This window comes from Oryx dammah, unplaced genomic scaffold (genome assembly GCF_014754425.2).
Source record: "Oryx dammah isolate SB20612 unplaced genomic scaffold, SCBI_Odam_1.1 HiC_scaffold_9, whole genome shotgun sequence".
Taxonomy (NCBI): Eukaryota; Metazoa; Chordata; class Mammalia; order Artiodactyla; family Bovidae; genus Oryx; species Oryx dammah.
The window spans coordinates 22,587,766-22,611,754 of NW_024070193.1; the positions used below are offsets into that span (position 1 = coordinate 22,587,766).

The 23,989-nt window shown below is 42.5% G+C and overlaps 1 protein-coding gene across 4 annotated transcripts in view; it reads left to right on the forward strand.

Annotated features, from left to right (window-relative positions):
- Positions 1 to 720: 720 nt before the first annotated feature.
- SNTN (sentan, cilia apical structure protein) overlaps positions 721 to 23,989 on the forward strand; it is a 56,015-nt gene continuing 32,746 nt past the window's right edge. For 2 of the 4 annotated variants that reach the window (XM_040246581.1, XM_040246584.1), the window contains exons 1-3: positions 725 to 899; positions 2,358 to 2,392; positions 10,196 to 10,335. In XM_040246581.1, coding sequence (XP_040102515.1) covers positions 790 to 899; positions 2,358 to 2,392; positions 10,196 to 10,335 — 285 coding nt within the window. In that variant the 5' untranslated portion in view covers positions 725 to 789. Of the gene's footprint in view, positions 900 to 2,357; positions 2,393 to 10,195; positions 10,336 to 14,582; positions 15,589 to 23,989 lie in introns of those variants that run through there. The other 2 variants (XM_040246582.1, XM_040246583.1) reach the window with 2 other exon arrangements.

The window sequence follows — 23,989 nt, forward strand, 5'->3', positions numbered from 1 at the left end:
GGTTTCCTCGTCTCTTGACATAAGGTGAAAATTCCCTACCGTAATCTGTTACTTTCTGTGTAAACTAGCAACCATGCCTTCTCTTCACCCTTACCTGGAGCCTCTATCCCCATCAGCTTCTTTGGTACAACCACTGTGGCATTTGTTCAGTCCTTCCTGATCACCACCATCATTCCTGCCAATGGGTTTAGCACAGGCTCCCCCATCTGTCTACAGCATGGATCCCCTGCCCTTTCACCTACTTCACTCCTACTTGTGCTGTGTTTAGTCGCTCAGCCGTGTCCAACTCTTTGCTACCGCATGGACTCTAGCCTGCCAGGCTCCTCTGTCTATGGGGATTCTCCAGGCCAAAATACCGGAGTGGGTTACCATGTCCTCCTCCTCACTCCTACTTGGCATCAACCATCAACTCCCCAGGGCTGCCTCCCTGACTTCCCTGACTGATGCCAATCTCATAGAATCCCGGATGCACAGTATTCTCATACGTGTGACTTCTTGTGTGTTACCTGGTTAATATCAGTCTTTCCCACTAAGCTCCCTGAGATCAAGATCCATGTCTGAATTTCCTCATTATTGGGTCCCCAGGACCTTGCAAGGTGGCTGGCCCACTGCAGGCACTCAAATATTTGTTGACTGCATGCATGGTTTAATGTCTGCCTACAAATAAACACTAGAAGGCAGCTCTTCTACAGGAGCCACTGTTTAGTTGTCATGGAGTGAATGAAACTGGCAACATTGGGCAAGCAACTGTTGCTTAGGAAGGGCCAACACACAACAGGAGACCAGAGTATGTGTGGCTGCGTGCACAGTACTCAGGACCAAGCACTCCACTTGGAAGGGGAGCCCAATCCTCCTGCAGCCCCAGCATCTACTTTAGCACCTAAGAACATGCCCAAAAGGTCAGTTGACTCTCCTTTATTGAGTTTCACTTAGGCTTGCAGGACTGTTTCCAAAGGGTTATGTCCATGACCTGGTAGCCCAGATCGTACAAGCGTGGTGCTTATTACCCACTTAAATACATCTGTAAATTGAGTTGGAAAATTAAAGAGAACAAATTTGCAGCATTGATTGCAAACTGAAAAGGTGATAAAATTAACACAAATGTCTTTGATTGCCTCTTGGAAAACATTCGTAAATCAAAACTGGTAATGATTTTGCTGTATGACATATTGTTTCAAGTATCCATGAGAGAAGGAAATGATTTCAGATCATTAAAATGTGTAGAATTATGGCTAATAAATGAAAAAATATCTTCCTTATGTAATTCCCTTTAGGGAACCTACTTTAGTTGAAAAAAATTTTGAACGCTTAATAGGTGCCAGGTATTCCACAGGGCCAAGGGTAGAAGATATGGAGAATCTGCAGAACTCTTGTTTTCAAGGGCCTCACAGACTTATGGAGGAGATCTTGACCAAAAAAATAATCATAATAACACGAGCCATATTGCAAGTGTATGTTGTACAAAGTATACATGGAATGAAGGTCACATATCTTACGAAGGAGATAATGATGGTGCAGAGTTTTTAGAAAACCAAGAGTAGAAAATCTTGGAGGGTCTTCTCTGGTGGTCCATTGGTTGAGACTTTGCCTTTCAATGCAGGGGGTGTCAGTTCAACCTGTGGTCAGGGGGCTAAGATCCCACAAGTCTTGTGGCCCAAAAAACCAAAACATAAAATAGAAATGATATTATAACCAATTCAATAAAGACTTTAAAAATTCTCCGCAGTAAAATAAATTATAAAAAAAAGAAGAGTATCTCGTAGAGAAGACCATAAAAATTCCAAGATATGAAAGTCCAGCTTCCTAACTTTATAAGTCAGAAAACTGAGGCCCCAAGGGTCACAGTCTCTTGACTACTTAGTGCCAAATTTCTTTCAAACCCGGAAGTTTTACAGAAAAGAAGTTTTTCTTTTTTTCTTTTTCATGTGACAGTTCAGAGTAGAAGTCTGTGGCAGTTTTACTCCATGCCACCATGTAGGGCCCCAGGCTGATGTGGCTTCAAGATGAGGCTTCCAAGGTGCTCCTGATAATTTCTGTGTTAATTGGCTAGAAACAGGAAAGGGCACAGAAGAGCCCTGAATAGAAGGTGGTCAGTTCTCTTTTTCCATTAGAGGGCGTTTGCCCACATACCTACAAGACTACACGAAATGCTAGGCTACATAGGCCAGCCATTGCCAAGTACTTCTTAACCATGTGACAGGGAGAGAGGATTTTGAAAGACAGGCAGGTGCTCCGTCAGAACACTCAGTGCAAATTTACCAAAAATAATCTTTAAATCATTGTATTACCTTACTCTTGATGCTGATATCAATACCCAAACTCCCTGAAACATTATGTTTCTTTTGTTTTGTTGGCAGCATTTCAATATCCAAACAGCTGGCTTCAATAAAAGGTAAGGCCTGGGGTGATGGAGATGTATGTGTTGCTTCTCTACCAGGAGAGCATGCCAAGAGTTAAAAATAATAGGGCAGTGATATAAGCAAACTTACGTATAAAGCATCAAACATTTATAATGTCCTTTTTAAACATTTGGGAACTGAGGTCCGGTGACAGGAATTAACTCACCCAAATTTAAAGGCTGAGCTATAATAGGTGCATGGATCCCTGACTCCTAATTTAGTGTTCATCCCACGTGGCCAGATGGCCCTCCATAGGTGGCATCTGCAGCGTGTCCAGAGCAAGACCATGAGCGTCTGATGCATGAGTGTTCAGTGGTACTCAGGACAAAGTCAATCCCCAACTGCCTCTGTTGATTGAGCAAAATAGAGTGTGCCAAACTCCTGAGGTGTAAACATTTGCCTTTAGACTTTCACTTTATAGGTAAACTAGAGAGAACAATGGGAAATAACAATGAAAGAAAAGATGCACTCATATACTTGGATCACTATCTTATTCCAAAATATGTGGCTTGTTTACAGAATAACAAGTACAGCTGGATCCCACTATATTGTAGTTATTTTCCCTCTTAGATGGCTGGTCTATTTTTCCAAAGGAGACACTTAATATTTTTATTTAAATAAATCTTCATCTTGACAAAAATATTGTTTTTACACCATTGTAGCACAAGTTATCCATGATTTCTGTTTCACAACTTCAGGCACTTTTTGATAATTGTCAGTGACAAAATATCATGTCTATGACATGATAAATATACATGACGTTTCTCACATAACAACCCCCTCTGGGAGGTTGAGGGGGGATCATAATTCTATCATCCACACTGCCCTCCAACACACACTCACACACACACACACACACACACACATCATTCCTAGTATCAGACTCCTTATATTAGACCATTGGGTCACATTTATTCTCATGCCTTAAAACACAGGATAAATAGGGTTCATCTTGCCAGAATTTGTTTTATTCATTGGTAATTTTAAGTTTTATTCAGTGAAATAAGACAGGGCTAGATCATGGAAAAGAAGTCAGTACCAATCCACATTTTCTCTTCCTGCTACTTATGCCCTTGACCTTTTAGGGGAGGTAGATGGAATGACGGTTGAATACGTATTTGCCTCTAGCATCCAAAGTAGATTTAGAGTCGAAAATTTGAGAAGTGCTGGAGTATTGGGAAAACTATTGATCTGGCAAGAAAAGAGCAGAGATCAGTTTTTAGTTCTGCCATATACAACTGATGCAAACTTGAACAAGCCACTTTTCTCCTGTAGATCTTCTTCATTTGCAAAATAATAGTAGGAGTTCTATACTAAGGTCATTCTGATCCCTGTAGAAATGAGAGTTGTGTTTCTACTACACTAAAATATTAGGAACTCACTAAATGAAATATTTCATGTTTAGGGTTCCACATTCTAGAGCAGCTGAGGCGAAAGAGGCAGGGATGGTTCTCAAGTTCAAGTCAGTTCAGTCCAGCACACATATGCTAAGGCCTACAACATGCTAGGGCCTGGGAATGAATGCAAAGATAAATAAGATGCAATGACTGCCCTCAGGGAACATATACTCTAAAGCTGCACTGTCCAATATGATATGCACTAGCCACCTGGATATGGAACACTTGAAATGCAATTAGTTTGAATAGAAATGTGCTATAAGTGTAAAATACATATCAGATGTAACAGACTTAGTAGGGAAAAAAAAGGTAACATCTGAATTCTTTGTTCATGTTGATCACAGGCTGAAGTTATATTTTGACATATTGGGTTAAATAATATATTTTATTTTTTTTCTTTTTTTTAAATAATATATTTTAAAACTAATTTTATCTGTTTTATTGTAATGTTTCTAATGCAGCTACTTAGAAAATTTTTAATTATAATTGGGGCTTGTATTATATTTCTTTTGGACAACACTGATGTAGAAGGAAATTGAGACCGATAAACAGAGTGTTTCAATGTGAGGGTTCAGACAAGTTAATGTTTAGGGAAGTAGAGCACAAAGGAGGGGCATGTAGCCCAATTCCAGGGTTTGAGAATACACTGCCTGAAAAACAATGTCTAGAGACTGTATGCATCATGGTGAGGGGCCAGACTGCTGTGTGACCTGGAGCAAGCTGCTTAACCTCTCTGTGCTTCAGTTTCCTCATGTATAAAGCAGAGATGATACTGGGACCACCTGAGAGGATGGACAGATGTAAATGAGTTGAATCATATATGTCCCATAAAGGAGTGGCTGACATATAGAGCGTGGAATTCATCGTCCTTCATTACTGTTGTTCTTCAGAACTCAAACTCCAGGATTGTTCTCTTAATATTACTTATTCCTCTCTCCCCAGAACTAGGACAGAGCCTGGCAATAAGAACTTGTCGGGAAGATAGGGTTATAAGAAACTACAGACAGATTAGTATCATTAAAGGGTAAAAAGTGAGATAGAAACTAACAGGAGAGATGGGCATGAGTGCCTGGTTTAACACCCTCTCCACCACCTCCACTCCAAAGGCAAGAGCTGATAAAAGACACCAAAAAACAAACATCGAGCCTTTGCATTTTTAACAGCACTTCACTCTTCACAATGTGCTTTCACATATTCACTCACAACTCCATGAGGCAGACAGGACAGGAATCAAGAAGCAACATGCTGAGTATTACTAAGGAAAGAACTCAACCATAAAAACAGGAAACCAGAACGCCTTGCAAAGTGTCACCAGTATCGGTAGGATAACCGGAGCTCCTTGTTATCGTTTATTTTTAATGTTTTTCTTGTTCTGCTTTTACCACGAGCATATGTTATTTTGCAGTTAGGGGGAAATCCATGCTGTGTTTATGAGGATGGAGGAGAAGGGAAAGAAGTGGGCTAGTCCAGATGGAGTCTCCCTCTCAAATGCAGGAGAATTGGACTTCATCAGAGGATTGGGAGGTGTCTGGTTTCCACAGCCTCTGTGGCGACGCTCTTGGAAGGACTGATTCCAAACTGGCAGGTCTTTCTGTGGCCTTTGAAGGCAGACAGACTTTGAAATCTTGCCCCTGCCACTCCTGAGCAGTGTGACCTTAGATTCTTAACCTCTCCATGTGTAAGTGTCCAATATGCAAAATTGAGACACAAATAGCACCTACCTTTCTGGCTTTACAAAGCATTAAATAAGATTATGTTAAAAAGGCATCTGGCACATAGTAAACAATAAAAGTGCCCGTCATTATTTTCAAGCTCACTCACAGCTTGGAAATTCACCCACTCCCTGCCAGAAGGGCACATTCAGGAGAGGAAGAGGTTATTGTGTCCCCTGAGAAGTCTCAGACCCAGTAGAACAGCTCATATTAAAGCCCTCTCTAGTTATTACAAGTTATTAATAAAAAACTTAACTGGCAAAAATTACAGAAGGGATATTTACCTCTTAAGGAATTCAGATGTTTCCTCTAAACAATTTGTTCGTTTAAAACAAGACTATTTATACACAAAGTTTATTTTTTAGCCACTCAAATTCAAGGTTACCATCGTACAGCTCCCCACCCACTCAAACACATATACCTCTGCTGAGGAAAGACAGACATGAGCTACAAGAAATATGCCATCTCCTTTGTATTTTGATGAGTAGGAAAATCTTGGGTAACTGAGGACAATCTGAGTTTTAAATACAGGTTTCAATATGTGGCAGAAGTGAAGGGAAGAGGTGAATAAGGAGGGGAGGAGAACAAGCTCAACATGGAGCCCAAAGACACAGAGAACTTTCTGAGGCTGGAATAGTAGGCTAGATGAGGGGCCAACCACTGGATGAGCAGACAGAAGCCACAGGTCAAAATGAGACTGAGGATCAGAAGCCAAAGAGGACATCAAGGCCGAAGAGGCTGAGGATACAGATTCTGCAGACATTTATTGAATAAATATTTGTGAAGCAATTCCTGCAAGCTAGGTACTTCTCTAAGTGCTGAAGATTCCACAGGCAAAAACATCCCTGTCTCCATGAGGCTTATGTTTTCAACATGAAATCAGATCTAAGCCCTGTCACTTAGTGGTGTGTCCTCAGCAAGATCAGATCCTGTCTTCATCTATAAAATGGTATAATGAGCGGAAGGACATACTGTGTTCATGGGTTGGAAGCATCAACCTCAGGAAGACATCAGTTCTCCCCAAGTTGCTCTCTTAAGTTCAATGAAATACCGCAATATTCAGGTTTTCCTGAAAACAGATAAGCTTATTCTAAACTTTATGTGGAAAAGAGAAAGCCCTAAAATAGCCAAAATAATTTTGGAATAAGAAGACAGTGGGAGGAATCTTCAGTGTCAAGGCTTACAAGATAGCTACAGGAATGAAAATAGTATGAGGCTGACAGAGGAATAAATACATAGTTAAGTGAAACAGAATAAGGGACCTAGAAATTGACTCACGCTAAGATGCTCAACTGATTGTCAACCAAAATGCAAAAATAATTCAACAAAGTAAGGACAGAGTTTTTAAGAGTTGGTGCTGAAACAACTGGTCATCCACAGGTTACAAAAAATATACTACTACCCAAGTCTCATATCTTACACACAAATTAACTGAACATGGATCATAGATTTAAATGTAGAACACAAAGTTATACCTAGGGCCAAATCGTTCATAAGAGGAAAAATTGATAAGTTTGTCTTGATAAAAATAAAAAAACTTCTCCCTCACAAAAGACTCCAATGGAGAATAAAAACACAATATAAAGACAGGGAGAAAACATTTGCATATCACATATCCTAAAAAAGACTTGTATCCTAAAAAATTTAAAACTCCCAAACCTGAAAAAAAGTTTTTAATTCAGTTAGAAAGTGAACAAAATCCATGAACAGATCTGAACAGATAAATGTTTCACTGAGGAAAATATACAGATGGCGAATAAGCACATGAAAAGACGTTCGGCATCATTAGCCATTAGGAAATACAATTTAAAACCACAGTGAGATGTCACTATGCACATATCAGCATGGCTAAAATAATAAATAGTGACAACCCTGAATGCTGGCAAACATAAAGCAAAGCTGGATCTCTCATACATTGCTATGTGTGTGCTTAGTCACTCAGTTTTGTCTGACTCTTTGTGACCACATGGACTATATATAGACCACCAGACTCCTTTGTCCGTGGGGATTCTCCAGGGGATCTTCCCAACCCAGGGATCAAGCCCAGGTCTCCCACATTGCAGGTGAATTCTTTACCGTCTCAGCCACCAGGGAAACCCTTGGGCCTGTAAAAAGGTATAGCCACTATGGAAAACAGTTTATGGTTTCTTAAAAACAAGAAATGGGCCTATCGTATATCCTAGCAATTGTATTCTTGGGCATTTTTTCCAAGGAAATAGAAATCATGTCTATATAGTAACTTGCATACAAGTTCTTACAAGCTTTATTTATAATAGCCAAAAACAGTTAACATCCAAGATATTCTGCAGTGGAGGCCAACACCTTGATTAGAATGTTTTGGCAGATGTTTATGGACAGAAATTATAGCCTCACCATTTGGTCTGAGTTCTGTTCAGAGATATAGTAAAAACTGAGAAGGTCCACACACTCTTTCCCTTCACCCATTCCTCTTAACTGTTGTCCTTCCATTTAACTTTAATTGAAAAAAAAAAAAACTAAATTTTTCAATGCCTTCTCTTTAGCCATTGAAGAAAATCCTGATTCCTTTCCATCACCTAGAAGTTCAGCATGGTCTAGCCCCTACCACTTTTCTAATCAAACACTTTCAGCTTCTAGACTCCAGTCACAACTGTCCTTCCAGCTCCTGCAGTGTGCCATACTTCTGACCTGGAGCCTTCACATATGGCGCTCCTGAGCCTGGACTCTGAACACCACCCTTATCTCAGGCTGATCCATTCCACCCTTTACTGACAGGTCCTTCCTCTCATATTGGTCTTAGCTTAAATAATAGTCTACCTAGAGATGCCTCCAAGACCACCTATAAATATCAGTACTTTTTTTCCCAGACCTACTCTGTAGTTTTCTGGGTTTTTTTCCCATCTTTATACCGTCTTTGCCTCATACATCATGTGTTGTAAATGTGCATCATATATGTGTATAGAGAGAAACAATTATCAATATATATATTTAAAACAAACCCACATGTATGCATCCATATCCTCTTGATTACTGTTTCTTATCCCACTAGATTATGAGATCAATGAGGGCAGAGGCCACTTCTGATTGTGTCTGAGCAGCTCAGGAATTACCAGGAACACAGTAAGTGCTCCATACAGAAGTCTGTGCTCAGACTGATCATCTTTCTTTGAATCCACAGTTGTTGCACATTACCTGGGCAGAAAGCTATTGGATTTCATTTTTCTCTTCTTTTCTTCCTGTTCATTCATTCAACAGCATTTAATGGCACCTGCAGAGAAGACTCTTGAGAGTCTCTTGACTGTAACGAGATCAAACCAGTCAATCCTAAAGAAAATCAGTCGTGAATATTAATTGGAAGGACTGATGCTGAAGCTGAAACTCCAATACTTTGGCCACCTGATTCGAAGAACTGACTTATTTGAAAAGACCCTGATGCTCGGAAAGACTGAGGGCAGGAGGAGAAGGGAATGACAGAGGATGAGATGGTTGGATGGCATCACCGACTCTATGGACATGAGTTTGAGTAAACTCCAGGAGTTGGTGATGGGCAGGGAGGCCTGGTGTGCTGCCATCCATGGGGTTGCAAAGAGTCGGACATGACTGAGCAACTGAACTGATGCTGAAGCTGAAGCTCCAGTACTTTGGCCACCTGATGCAAAGAGCCGACCCATTGGAAACGACAGTGATGCTAGGAAAGATTGAAGGCAAGAGAAGGAGGGGGCAACAGAGGATGAGATTGTTCAATGGCATCACCAATGCAATGGAGTTTGAGCAAACTCTGAGAGATAGTGAAGGACAGGGAAGCCTGGCGTGCTGCAGTCCATGGGATTACAAAGAGTCGAACATGACTTAGTGACTGAACAACAACTTCATAGCTAGGCATTTTTGCTGGTCACTGGGAGCATAGTGATTTAAAAAAAAATATGATCTGTGGGCTCATGGAGCTTGCATTTCAGTTTGAGAGAAAGATGATCAAACATGTAATAAGTATAAAGTGGGAGAATTTCTGTAATAGAGAATGTACTGAGGGCTGAGGGAACAGAGAGGCTAAGGGTTTTCTTCACTGAACCTTTAGTTCTCAGGTGTCACTGTGTGTTCCCCACTGGAAAGGACTGAGTTAGCACCACACTTTAAACCAGAGAAACCAGCTGGGAAGATCACTGTGACTGAGGCTGTGATTCAGAGAGATCCCTTATCTATCGTGATATCAGAGGACTTGTCCGGGATGTCATTCTCCTTTACCACACTGTCCTGTGTGATGCTCTGACACAGAAGATAAACTCCACGAGAGAAAGACTTTGTCTTACTCAGCGAAGTGTCTTAATGCCAGGGACTGAGCCAGGCACAGAGTAGATGCTCTGTAAATATCTGTTGACTAACTAAACGAAATTACACATCAGAAAACCAAGGCTTAGAGAGGTCAGGTGTTTTCCCAAGCTCATATGGCAAGCAGGGGCTGAATCTCATCCTGATTCTACTAATTTTATTTTCTACTAAAGGGACTTTGGTTTTCCATTGTTTAAAAGTCCAGGACCAAACACCAGATGCATTCCACCCTCAGAGAGGTGGCAAAAAGCCAAAGGTCAGGATCACATTGACACACACCTTCCAGCGCTATTCCCCAGGTTCCCCTGGAAGTAGGAGCCTGATGGTTGGGAGGGTCATTTCTAACCTAGGCTACACGGTTGTAACACTTCTTCTCTCACAGCTCTACGGAAGGGCTCAGAACTGGAAAAAGCCATTGCCACCGCTGCTCTGGTTTTCAGAAACTCTTCTGACCCGGATGGTAAACTCGGAAAAGCTACTGCCAAAAATCTGCTGCAAACCCAGTTTAAGAATTTCACAGAGGTAAGACAATTAACAGGCACCAGGAAATGTGAGCCACACCGTAACAGCTATATGGCATGAAAGAGTAAAACAGAGGGACCATTTTGGGCTTGGTGATCAAAAAAGAGCTCCTGGAAAATTAAGGTATAGTTGTGATCTGAAAAATGAGATTAAGAGTGATCTAGGGGTGAGGGCCAGTGGGGAGTGGTGGGATTCCAAGTAGGGAATCTGATGTAAAGTATGTCAAAGACATCTGAGGTCCAGTAAGTGTTAGTGAAAAGCAGAAAGGAAGTAAGAGCAGTGAGGTAGGAAGCCACGCAGGTGGTGAGAAGTCGTGTCTTACAGAGGCATACCCTGTGGGCAGGAGGAAGCCAGGGATGGTTTCTTAATTCCCGAGGAAGAAATTACACCAGCTGCAGTAGGAAATGAGACTCCATGAGGGTGGGGAGTGAGGCAAAGAAGAGAGGAACTGTGGCGAAGGAATGCAAACACAAGAAGACGTTGGTTTGGGCTAAGGTGGCAAGTATAAGGGGCCTTTGGAAGCTGGAATGAACAGGATCTGCTGTGAGGGCTGAAGAACAGGAGAGAACAAATAATGATATGTCAGTTCTGACTGTGGGAAGAAATGGGTGGTAGATCCATTTTCAGAGAAGAGAAAGACTGGAGAAGAATCAGATTGGAGGTGGGGTGGGAGGTGGGGGCAGGTGATGAGTTCTGTCAGCTTGTGTCTAGCTTAAGGCATCCTTGAAACTTTAAAGTTGATAAACTCAGACAGCAATAGGATATGTGAGCAGAATGGTCAGAACAGAGATCTGTATTAAGCGAGTGACTTCTCAAACCTCAATCACCTGATACTATCTTCAGTACTTTTTTTAAAAAGTATTTTTTTATTTATTTGGCTGCACCAGGTCTTAGTAGCAGCACGTGGGATCTAGTTTCCTGACCAGAGATTGAATCCAGGCCCCCTGCATTGTGAGTGTGAAATCTTAGACACTGGACCACCAGGAAAGTCCCCTATCTTCAGTGTTTTTCCTGTATCTAGCCTGTATTAAAATTTACTTAGAATTTTTAAAGTTAACACTCTACTTAAAATTATTTTATAAAGAAACTTGATCACTATTCTAAATGTAAATTCAGTGAGTGGAAATGGAAGATAGTAAAAAACATAGGTGACTATACATTCTTATCTAATATTTATTCTCACATCACCTAAAATCACATTACATTCTACTAGCAGTACGTGTTCAAACTTCAGAAAATAGTAGCCTTGGGACAATAGGTAAGAAGAAAAGAGGGCCTCATGCTGAACCTAAACCACCAACATTTAATGGTAGGCAGAGAGAGAAAAAACTTAAAAGGAAACAGTCTCTCAGGTTCTATGTGTATTCTGAAATACATAAAGGAGAAATATTATAGTTCCTTTAAAATATAAACGTGTATGGTTTTAGCGTACTATAGTTACATACGGTACCATCCACTGTGGAGTCTGGGTCAAAGGCACAGCTTCCTAGGATTATTTCCAAAGAGCATGTGTGAAGTGTTTTTTGTTTTTTTCTTCCACAAATAAGTGAATTTTTTAAAAGCCTGTTTCATAGAAACGGTGAGTATAATGGTGGTTGCCAGGAGCTGGGGGAAAGGGGTGATTTAGGTCAAAGGGTACACATTTCCAGCTATAAGAAGAATAAGTTCTGAAGCTCTAATCCACAGCGTGATGACTAGTTAGTAATAAGGTACTGCATACTTGAGAGTCTCTGAGAGTAAGTCTTAAGCATTGTCACCACACACATTCATTCTGTGTGAGGTGATGGATGTGTTAATTATCTTGATCTTGGTAATCATTCTGCAATGCATATGTATCAAATCATTGTACACTTTAAATATATACAGTTATATTTGTCATTGTTCCACAAAAAAGTAAAAAAAGAGCTTGTGCACGTGTGTGTGTGTGAGAGAGAGAGATAGAGAGTACCGTGTGAGACAAAGAAAAATGACTGAAAAGAAATGTTAATAATAGTTAGCTATCTTTAGGTAATAGGGTAAAGGGTTATTTTTACATTCTTCTGGTTTTTATTTCTGTATGTCCAATATTAAACACATATTGTTTTGCACGGGGATGATCCAGAGAGATGATATGGGGTGGGAGGGGGGTTCAGGATTGGGAACTCATATACACCCGTGGCTGATTCATGTCAATGTATGGCAAAACCAATACAGTATTGTAAAGAAAAATAAAATTAAAATTAAAATAATAATAATAATAATTTTTAAAGCTTTTTTTTTTTTTCAGCCAGAAACATCAGGTAAGATCTGACAGAAGATCCAAAATTCTGGGGAATCTTTACAGGGAGGGTGGGAGAGCAAGTCCTATATCATCAGTTTTCATCAGAGGCCAAAAAAAATGACAAAGCTCAGAGAGAAAAAGAACACTGCATGTACTTGGCAAGTCTTCAGTGAGCTTTTGACAAGTGTGAGAATGAGGACCTAGTGGATGAGTCTTATCCTAATATGATCCACTATCTGAGAACATCAGAGGAAAAGAATTAAAACAAAAGTTGCCAGGAAAGACATCTCAGACTCGTGCCCCTCGGTGTAGACTAAACCCAGGAAAGGCAGCTGATTCCAGGCTGTCTAGCAGCAGACTAAGCCAGATCACAGGGCAATCCCGCCCTCTCCATAAGAGAGTAGAGACGCATTTCAGAGACCTGGGGGGATTGCTCAGCCCTACCTCCCTCAGTCTGAGTGGTCCCACTGTGTGGTCCCACTACCAGACACACAGTGTCATGGCAGAATGCTGTCTTGGACCACCTTCCCTGCTCTGCCCTGTGAGAGTGCCGAAGGCAGGTACAGCGCGTGTAAGAGTCTCCGTAACCAACTGGGCTTCCTCCTAAATCATCACGCAGGGTTCTCTGGGAAACTGAGCTGGACCTTCTGGCTGAGTCCGGGGTCTGAAAGGCACATGTCCTTCCTCATAAGCCTAAACATAATTTGGGGGATCTTATTTATCCCCCCGAGTCAAGTCACAGATAATAAAACTGAGCACCTAGATGCACTGCTAAGAAGATACAAAAGCGAGATGGCAGGGCAGGCCCAAAAGACTGGACCTCTATCAGCTCTGTGCTCTTAAAATGCACAGCAAAAAGAGGGGAGATAGACCTCCAGCCATCTCTGACCTGGGGGCAAACAATGTGCTTCACACTTGTGAAGGGCTGCTTGCTCTGAGGGAGGCAGACATCGGTCCTTCCACCTTCACTGGTAAGTGCCGCCTCTTGAGGAGCAGCCTAGAAAACATGAAGGTCTTAAGCCTGTGCAAGGAATGTATCACCACTCCTGAAGCGCTTTAGTCATTGCTGCAATGAGCTTTTTTACAGCCAGCACATGGGTGAGGGTTTGGGGTTAAACTACATGCAGTGAATCAAATGACCTTAATGTTTTTTTATGCCACTTGGGAAGCTATTTCACAAGCTGTGCTTGGAACTGAAAAGTTTCTCCATTTATGTGCTTTTCACAGGTTTTCCTTCAATCTGTTTCTGAGGTTTGATGAACTTTGGTTTGATTTATGGTCAAGCTAAGTGCTGAACAATCTTTCAAAGCACATACTTTCTTTTAGCATATTTTACTTCATTTTTCTGGATGATCAAACTTAGTAGATCACATAGTGGATATCTCCAATGACAAAGGGATTGTAACTTGAACATCAGAAAGCATAACAGTAACTGTATTTGTAGAGAGGTGATATAGCTTAGCGGTTGAGTGAGGATTCCAGAATCAGGTAGCCGATGCAATGAATCCTGGTTCCACCCTCAAAGCTGTCTGTAATGATGTGGTGTCAGTTGCTCAGTCATGTCTAACTCTTCATGACCCCATGGACTGTAGCCTGCCAGGCTGTTCATCCATGAATTTCTCCGGGCAAGAATACTGTAGTGGATAGCCATTCACTTCTCCAGGGGATCTTCCTGACACAGGGATTGAACCTAGGTCTCCTGCGTTGCAGGCAGATTCTATTACCATCTGAGCCATCAGGGAAGTTTGGGGCAAATTACTTTATTTTCACTGAATCTCTGGCTTTCCACTGTAGGGTGGGAAAATACTACGTATTCAATAAGATCACTGTGAGCACTCAGATAACCCATGGAAAGATTTAACACATTGCTTGACTAGTAGTGCTGGTAGCAACTTGACATGTTGTTAATAACATGTTTACTATTGCTTATTATCTATAAAACCAGGGCAGCACAATGAATTAGGCTTTTTACTTTTCATTCTTACAGGGACAAGAAACCAAAGCAAGGTACAAAGACCTCCTTTCTGAACTTGACGAACACACAGAAAATAAGCTGGATTTTGAGGATTTCATGGTCTTACTGTTAAGCATCACTATAATGTCAGGTTTGCTCCAAAATATATGGAGTGTAAAAATTACACAATAATCAGCTTTAAATAGTTAGGCAAATTAATGGCAAAATACAATGTTAAATGATTTAAATTTTTTTCATTTTATTTTTTATCAATTGAAGGCACTGATCATGCACCTGGGGTTGCCTAGGGTGGGTCTGATTGCTAATATTCAGACCCATCGTCACTACAGAAATCTATGCCCACTCTTCAGGAATGCTTAAATAACATGATATAATCTCTGATGCTTTATAATATAATAGGTTTGATACCACCAAATATTGCATTGCTTTTGCTGTGTCAGTAGTGTCTTAGAGCACTTCCCTTATAGTCACTGAGCCCCTCACTCATTCATTCATCAAACAATGTGTATTGAGCTTCTACTTGATGGTATTCCTAAGGACAAAGTAACGAATCAGCCAATCTCTGCCCTCAGACATGCCTGCCAGAGTCTTAGCAGAGGAGACAGACTGTGAACATTTTATCAATCAATTTCTTATACAGTATAATTATGATTGTGATAAGGGCTACAGGTTGCTGAAAGAGTTGTTATCACGTGACTTGGGATCAAAGGTCAGAAAAGCTCTACTGGCCTTCTGCAAAAGGCAAAACTGAAAGAGGAAGAAAACAGATCAGCGGCTGCCAGGATTGTGGGTAGGACATGGAGTTGCCCACAGATGGGCATGAGGGCACTTTTAGGGGGATGGAGATGTTCCATACCTTGATTGTGGTGATAGGTACATGACTGCACACATTTGTCAAACTCTTAGAACTGCACACACAAAAGGGGGGTGAATTTTACTTTCTGTGAATTCTGCCTATGTATGACTTGTGTTAGTCACTCAGGCGTGTCCGCCTCTCTGTGACCCCGTGGACTGTAGCCCGCCAGGCTCCTCTGTCCATGGGATTCTCCAGGCAAGAACACTGGAGTGGGTTGCCATTTCCTTCTCCAGGGGATCTTCCCAACCCAGGGATTGAACCCAGGTCTCCCGCATTGCAGGCAGATTCTTTACCAGCTGAGCCACCGGGGAAGCCCTATATATGACTTGCTGCTGCTGCTGCTAAGTCGCTTCAGTCGTGTCGGACTCTGTGCGACCCCATAGACGGCAGCCCACCAGACTCCCCCATCCCTGGGATTCCCCAGGCAAGAACACTGGAGAGGGTTGTCATTTCCTTCTCCAGGGGATCTTCCCAACCCAGGGATTGAACCCAGGTCTCCCGCATTACAGGCAGATTCTTTACCAGCTGAGCCACTGGGGAAGCCCTATGTATGACTTAAAACCCCATAAATCCCAATATCTTTGTAACTTCTGGCCATGATTTAACCAACAACTCCTTGAGAATATGATCTAAAAATGGTCATGTCCTCAGGACACACATATACTGTGGCTATACCTGAATTCCTGAGTTTAAATTATACACACACATCAGTCAGTTCCTAAGTCTTTGAGGTAGACTTTCACCAAGACTTTAATTCATTCCAGAATTATTGTAGCTTCCTAAATTACCTCCCTCACCTTCCCTTTTCCTTCCAACCCAACACTGTAAGTCTCAGAGGCACATGTTAAGGGATCCTTTCCAAAGGAGAACCTCCACCCCTGGTCTGGAGAAGTGTTAACTCATCCTCTGTGTGTGTGTGTGTGTGTGTGTGTGTGTGCATGCACATGTGCCTGTGTGTGCTCAGTCATGCCTGACTCTTTGCAACCCCGCAGTCCACTGGGTTCCTCTGTCCATGAAATTCTACAGGCAAGAATACTGGAGTGTGTTGCCATTTTCTCCTCCAGGGGATCAAACCCATGTCTCTTGTGTCTCCTGCACTGGCAAGCAGATTCCTTACCAGTGCACCACTTAGGAAGCCTGTTATCCCATCCTGTAGTGTTCCAAATCCACCAAGACCAGATTCCTTAGCCCTCCTTACTTTCCAAACCTTAGTCTAAGTTCAAAAGTCTACACGTTTTCCTTGTCAGGGAAAGCCCCAGACTTTACCCTCTGTCACCATTTTCATAGGAGGAATGTGCATTCAACAGGACTCGGCTCATGTGCCAGGCACTTCATAAATATTAACTCAATTTCCCATCATAACCCTCTGAGGTTGGTATTAGTATTATCATCTCACAGATGAGGAAACCGAAGCATCGAGGTTTTAATTTTTCCAAAGTGACACAGCAGGCAGATTGCTGAGTTCTCTGCCCTCCTTGTGGACATTGTCAATTTTGTTTTAATATTAGACTTCATCGTGAGCAATAATATTACAATTCAACAAAAATAAGTGTGCACATTTCAGGCACTGTGTGAGAGAGAGTGTGGTACCGCTGGAGCCTGGAGAGCCATTTGGCATTCCTCAAATAGAATCTGTGGGATGCACTCCATCCAAGCCCTTTGTATCTCAGTTGAATGTGGCTGACTATGGCAACCTTGGTGACCAATCAAAAGGTCAAATTTACACTTTTCAGGGAAGGAGAAAAGAGACCCTGGCCAATGCTGTGAGAAAGAATCTCAGAGCCATTCCAACCCCGGGGCTCCCCATAAGGATTTTTGAAACTCCATTCCAGATGGGAAGTTACTATCCTCTGAGGGGAAAATCATTTATAGAATCTGTTTTAGCCCAGTGCAAAGAATGAAAGCAGAGCAAAAGCTTGAGAAGCATCGGTGACAGACAAATTGATGAGCATTACCCTAAGACTTTGGAAGGACTGAAGCTGAAGCTGAGGCTTCAATACTTTGGCCACCTAATGGGAACAGCCAACTCTTTGGAAAAGACCTTGAGGCTGGGAAAGATGGAGGGCATGAGGAGAAGGGGAGGAGAGAGGATGAGATGGCCGGATGGCATCCCTGACTCAATGGATATGAGTGTGAGCAAACTCCAGGGCATAGTAAAGGACAGGAAAGCCTGACAGGCTGCAGTCCATGGGGTCACAAAGAGTTGACACGACTTAGCAACTGAACAACTGTGCTAAGACACTGGATCCACAGAAACCTCACCTCTTGGTTCTAGTTCCAGGACCACGATCTCTACTCTTCAAACAAAGGTTCCATCTTGAAAATGTTACTGGTCATCACAGGTGAGATTATGGATGCAAATCTGTCATGAGATCCCTTGGTTGCAAACAACAAAGCCCACAGGAATTACATACACACATGCATGTACGCACACACAAAGGAAAATGGCACCGGTTGTATTTATCTACAAAGTCCAGTGGCAAATAAAGAAAGGGCAGAGAATGCAATGAATGTCTACAAAATATTGGAAACAGCAATGGAAAGCAAAGTCAAGGTTTGCTTTCAGTGTGTCTGCATGTGCTCTCTCCCTCATCTCTACCTCTACTTCTGTTTGTATCTCTACTTCTTGACTAGCCTTTTTTTCCTGAGTCTTGGCCCAAAAGCCAAACACAAAGTTCCCATCACTGACTTGACTTCTCTCTTGAAATGTTCAGGCAACACTCAGGAGCATCTCAGAAAGACAATTCCAGTCCCCAGGAACAAGAACTTGATTGGCTGAATTCAAGTAGAGGCCACTCCAGATCAAGTTGTTTGTGGCCAGGGATGAAAGTCATGTGCCCACTTAGCAGGGCCTGTGGGAACTCTCCCTGCAAAGTATATGGACAGGTTCTCAAAGAAGGGAGGGAGGAGCTGGGGATGAAATGACTGACAGAGGAAATTATAAGAATCTCTGATACAAAATCCGTAACTTGGATGACCAGGGCAGTGTCATTTGCTTCTCAGGCACAGGCTCAGCAAACATGAGAACTGATGGAATTATCTCCTTTGTTATTCCAAGGGAAACCTTTCTTGAATTGTCACTCTGTAAAAGGAGGTAACCTGAGCCTCCCTGGGAAGTTTTCTGTGATTAAATATAGTTAAGATCTTCCTGTATAGGAGCTGTGAGCACGCTTGCAATTTGGTGAGCATGACAGAAACATACCCAGTCCTAGAACCCGTAATTTTCTTTATTTCAGCATCTAAAAAAGGGTCCCAGTATGAGATCAGGATCTGTGCTTTAAACAGTCCTTTGTGAGAAAGGGGGAAAGGGCTGGAAGGAAACCAACAGGAGGACTGCACATCAGCTGACCTTCGGCGCTGGTAGAGCTGAAGAGAGTTCTTAGCTGAATTCTGAGCTCTGAGAAGGGCCGGGAAGGCCAGTTTCCAGAATCTGGCAAAGGTCAATCCAGCCCTGGACAAGGGACAATCATAACCCAGCAAATTCAGGCCTAAAAGACATTGTGCCAGTTTTCTCTAATTTCAGTCTAGGACACATGGCTTCAGATCTCTTTTATCTTTTGATGGGGGAGAGGGGTTGCAGTTTTGAAATAAGCGAAGCCTAGTGTAAAGTGGGCTCTCAGCGTGGTTTCCATTCCTGTGCACAAGGACTCCATTCCTGCCCCATGTGTTCAATACTTCATCCACAATCCCAAATCTAAGAACCATGAATGCTAAAATTTTTCATACTCATTTGGTGACAAAACATGAACTGTAACTAACTAGAGACTGTTTGTGGTTTTGATTGTTTCCACTTCACATGATCGTTCAGATGGTCTGGGTGGGAGGTCTGTGCCACTGGAGGAAGCGCTAGCCTGGAGAAGAGCACCAGGCAGAGGGCTGGACTCTGGTCCCAGCTTCGCCATCACCAGCCCTGGGGTCCTGAGAAAGCCCTCCACCTTTTCTGAGTGAGCCTCATGTTTTTTCAGATCTAAAGTTGGGATCCGAATGGGGCCTGTTTTCTTAGACAAGTCACTGTGAGAGTTAAGGAAGCACATAAACCAGGACTATAAATTGGGCCTGTGTACATGTCTCATATCCATTCTAATTTGTCTCATATCCATTCTAATTTGTCTCATATCCATTCTAATTTAGACAGATGGTCATTATCATTATTCTTGACCATGGCTGCCCCTAACAGAGCATCTACTACACCCAAATATTTATAGATGGCCTTTTACTTAATTCCCTAAATAACTTAAAGAGATTGGTATTATTATCTCCATTTCACCAAAGAGGATGAACTTTAGAGAGGTCGAGTGATTTACCAGGGCCACAGAGCAGTAAGTGGCAGATAAAACCAAGGTTTCCAACCCACATCCCTCTTGTGCAGCAGTCTGGCTCCCTTCTGTAATGGCGAGTGGATAGAAAACTACCCAAAGGGGAGCATTAAGACTTAAGGCTTATACGTGGTCACAGTACGTTATTCTCCAAAACAAGGAGGAAAAGGAAGTAGAGGAAGAGAAGCAGCAGCAGCTCACATTTCTGGAATCCACAGGGAATCAAGAAGCATTAGAGGGGAAGCAGCAACAATACAACTTGCTTTTCCTTGCCTTTCTATGTCATTCAAGAGGGAATTTTTCTTTTGGGGGAAGGCAGTGGGATTGTAAAATCTGTGTGATTTTAGCTTCAAGCTAGCCCATGGTTTTGCTTGAAGAAAGTATAAACAACAGAAGGGAGGCCACGGAAGGGAAAGGGGCTATTCCCAGCATGCACATGTAGGTGGAGGAATGGGGATGCTGATGTGGAGGATAGAACCCTGAGTTTCTCTCCCAGGTCTGCTCCTGCTCACCTCCTTCCATGTCTCAGATTCTTCCTTACTTAGTGAAAGGGCTCTGTGACTAGATGTTCCTCAAATCCCTCTCCATTCTGAAATAATCTTTTGTATTAACCAAGACTTAAAGAAAAGTCTTTGTATATGGACAAAGTTTAATCACTTAAAATCCTATCTCTTCTACTTCTCTTTTCTAACTCTAACCTTGGCAGGCAGTGGTATAAGCCCAATGCATAGAGGGCTAAATGTCAGTAAGCAGGAGGTATCCTAGAGAGTAAGAAAAGAAGAAAAAAGAAACACTGATGGTTTCTCAATGCTTTGTAGATTTAAAAATCTGTAGCTACAATTTATATCAGTTTTGAAAGTGCTACGTAAGTCACACAATTCATGTGGCCATTTACTGGCTTGTCAGTAACATCTTTAAAAGCAAGAGCCCTGCCTGTCTTGTATAGTATCCTCAACACCTGGAATAGCACCGAAGAGGTGCTTGATGAATATGAAATAAACAAATTAATGAATGAATGAGTCCTTCTCAAACAGAAGAGGTAGAAAAGGGGAACATTAAGATGCTTGCTTGGACACAAGTTAATGTGTGCTGAAGAAAAGAAAGCATGATGAGCAGATGAGCAACCTTGGTCTTATTACAAAGACTGCTACTTTTACTAATAAAAATTGGTAAGAATGAAGATCTACACTCAGTTTAAGATTGCTTTTGCTTTAATTTAGCTCAGAACCAGAAAATCAGCCATGCAGAGAATACTCTCAAGATCAGAGACAGAGTGAAGCATCCCCACTATCTTGGGGTCAGTGAACCCCACATGGAGTGGACAGTCTGACAAAACAGAGGAGCTCAGACCTCAGAACCACCTCCAGCTGTGATTATCTGGGGGCAGAGCCACAAAGTGCACTCTAGACCCTTCTATGTCTTACTGACTTGGGGACCTCAGCCATTTATGTGCATATTCAGTTACTTCAGTCATGTCAAACTTTTTTGCAACCCTATGGACTGTAGCCCACCAGGCTCCTCTGTCCATAGGATTCTTGAGGCAGGAGTACTGGAGTGGGTTGCCATTCTTTTCTCCAAGGGATCTTCCTGACCCAGGGATCAAACCCAGGTCTCCTGTGTCTCTTGCATTGCAGGTGGATTCTTTACTGCTGAGCTACCAGGAAGCCTTTTTTTTTTTTTTGTAATAAGATAAAGCATTTTCAAAATTCAATAATTTATGTTTATATTCTCAGCAACCTGCCTCATCTGCTTTGCATTGTAGTTTCCTGTTCTTTTTTTTTACTGAAAGGCTATGCTTTGACCTGAATCAGATTTGCAGTCCACAGTGGGGCCGCTTAAAGGCTTCCCTGATGACTCAGATGGTAAAGAGTCTGCCTGCAATGCAGGAGACCCAGATTTGATCCCTGGGTCAGGAAGATCCCTTGGAAAAGAGAGTATTCCTGCCTGGAGAATCCCAGGGACAGAGGAGTCTGGCAGGCTATAGTCCACCGGGTCACAAAGAGTTGGACATGACTGAGCGACTAAACAACAGGTTAATCCCAAGTAACCTTTGCCCCCTTCACTGGGTAAAGAGCAGAGGACCTCAGGAGCAGGACAGTCGTGAGGCAGCAGCGTCTCTAGCAGTCTCTGAAAGCTGGAAACTGGCTGCTTTCTCTAAATCTCTTTGAAGGAAAGAAGGCTGGAGGTACCGGGGGCCTCTGAAGGGCTTAATGAAAATCAATAATGAAATTAAAAGTGAGAAAAGCAGAACTTCGATTTTCCTGAAACTCTGATCTTCAATGGAGGAGCTCTGACTGCCCCCTGAAAAGCATGTGTGGAACAGTGAAAACATTAAATGCCAGAGCAGTGTGGCTCATCGCTCATGAACTGTCCATGCTGGACTTCCTCCACCCATGCCCTCCCTGAAGTCAGAAAGGGAGGAGAGGTGAAGAATGGAAATCACTTCTAATCTCTGGGAGAGCATGTAAGAATGAACTGAGAACTTGACTCTGGAAACCCCTCTGGAATTAAGCTAGAGGCAGGTGATTGGGCTCAGAAGAAAGGGAGGCTTTTGTCAGCACCTTGAGCCTACACACAAAGCCAGCTTGCTCACGATGTCAGTTCTGATCTTCATTTCAACAGGCCTGAGCTGCCCCCAGGCTGATGCCAAATCTCTGGAAGAAGATGTCATCACAGAAATCCTATTAGCTGTACCTGGAGTACCTCAGCCTGAGAAGTGAGGCTCTTACTCTTGTCTGTATCCTAGGAAGATGGGTTGATTGCACTCATTGGCATGTACATAACCCATGTTCACAAACAGCATCTGTGCCCATTGATCTAGGCAGGTGTCATATGAGTTAGAGACTTTGAGTGTCACTCTGTAGCAGATGATGTTTATGCTAGGCATGTATCTTCTCAGTACACATGAGTTATTCTGTCACCTTAGGGGATAGTAACATCATTAAGAATATAGTGGGATCAGAAATTGAAAAAAAAAAACTTGAGCTAAGTAGGGGAGACTTGAGAAACATTAGGCTGGGAAGTTGGGTAGAAGCCAGATTAAAAAAAAAAAAAAAAAGCCTCAAAGGCCAAATTAAGAAGGTGTGTATACATTTACTACAGGACTTCTCAGAGCCTTTAATTGGTAGATATCTTGGTTTGAGCTCCCTCAGAAGCACAACCTAAAGATAAGAATAGAATGAGTTCATCTGGGAGGTGATTTCAAAGAACTGCACTTGGGGAAGAGGGGCCCATCAGTAAAGTGTACATTCATGAGCAGGTTGACCGCTGTGGGCAGTGGGGACTTGGCCCCACAGATGAGTTCTGGGATTCAGTGTAGATCATGTCTCCAGAGTTTGCACAACAATAGGCAAGGAAGCTGAGAAATTCTCTCCCTTATATTGTCCATCATTGGCTGAAGTCTGCTTTCAAGGTCATTAATTCTCCAGTACTCCCAGTTTGTCCTGCTCCCTGAGTCGGGAGGCAAAGACAACTAATAACAAGAGCCACAGGTGTGTACAAAAGTCAGAGTGTGCAGTGCTGTGGACACAGTGTGCACAGGGGCTGGTGCAGTAGAGTGTTGGAGTTTGTGAAGTTCTAAGAGGGGAGATAAGGTTCATGCATTTTCCCGATGTATTTGACCACAACATCCTTTTGAATAGATAGTCCTTGAAGGCTAGTAGCACCCACATTATATGCTATGAGCATTCCTTGTCTAGATCAGTGGTCGATATATTTTGTCTATAAAGGATCAGACAATAAATATGTTTGGACTTGCAGGCCATATGGTCTGTGGCAGCATCTTCACTCTTGTACCTTGAAAGCAGCCGTAGACAATATGCAAATGAATGGCCATGGCTAGGGTCCAGTGAAACTTCATTTACAGAACTAGGCAGCCGGCCAGATTTGGTCCTTGACTATGGTTTACTGACCCCCAGTCTGGATCATTCCTACAGCTCCATCCAGCTCTAAGATTCTAAGACAGGATTGTGGCCGTCCTGCTGAGCCGAAAGGTCTGACTGAGTGATCTTAGCAAAGCCTTCACTCCCTCCTCCCGATGTGGATCCACGGTAAATGTGACTCAGATCATTGTGTCTAGTCCCTCTGGAACCCATTCCAACCAGCCCTCTGTAGCAGCCTCTTCATCCCGTTTTGCCCACAGCCTCTCTGCTGGGGAAAATCAACTGAGCCTGAATTTAATTATTCTGCTGGTGAAATAAAAATAGTGCTGCCCTGAGGCTGCCTGATGCCAAGAGTTTTTCATGGCA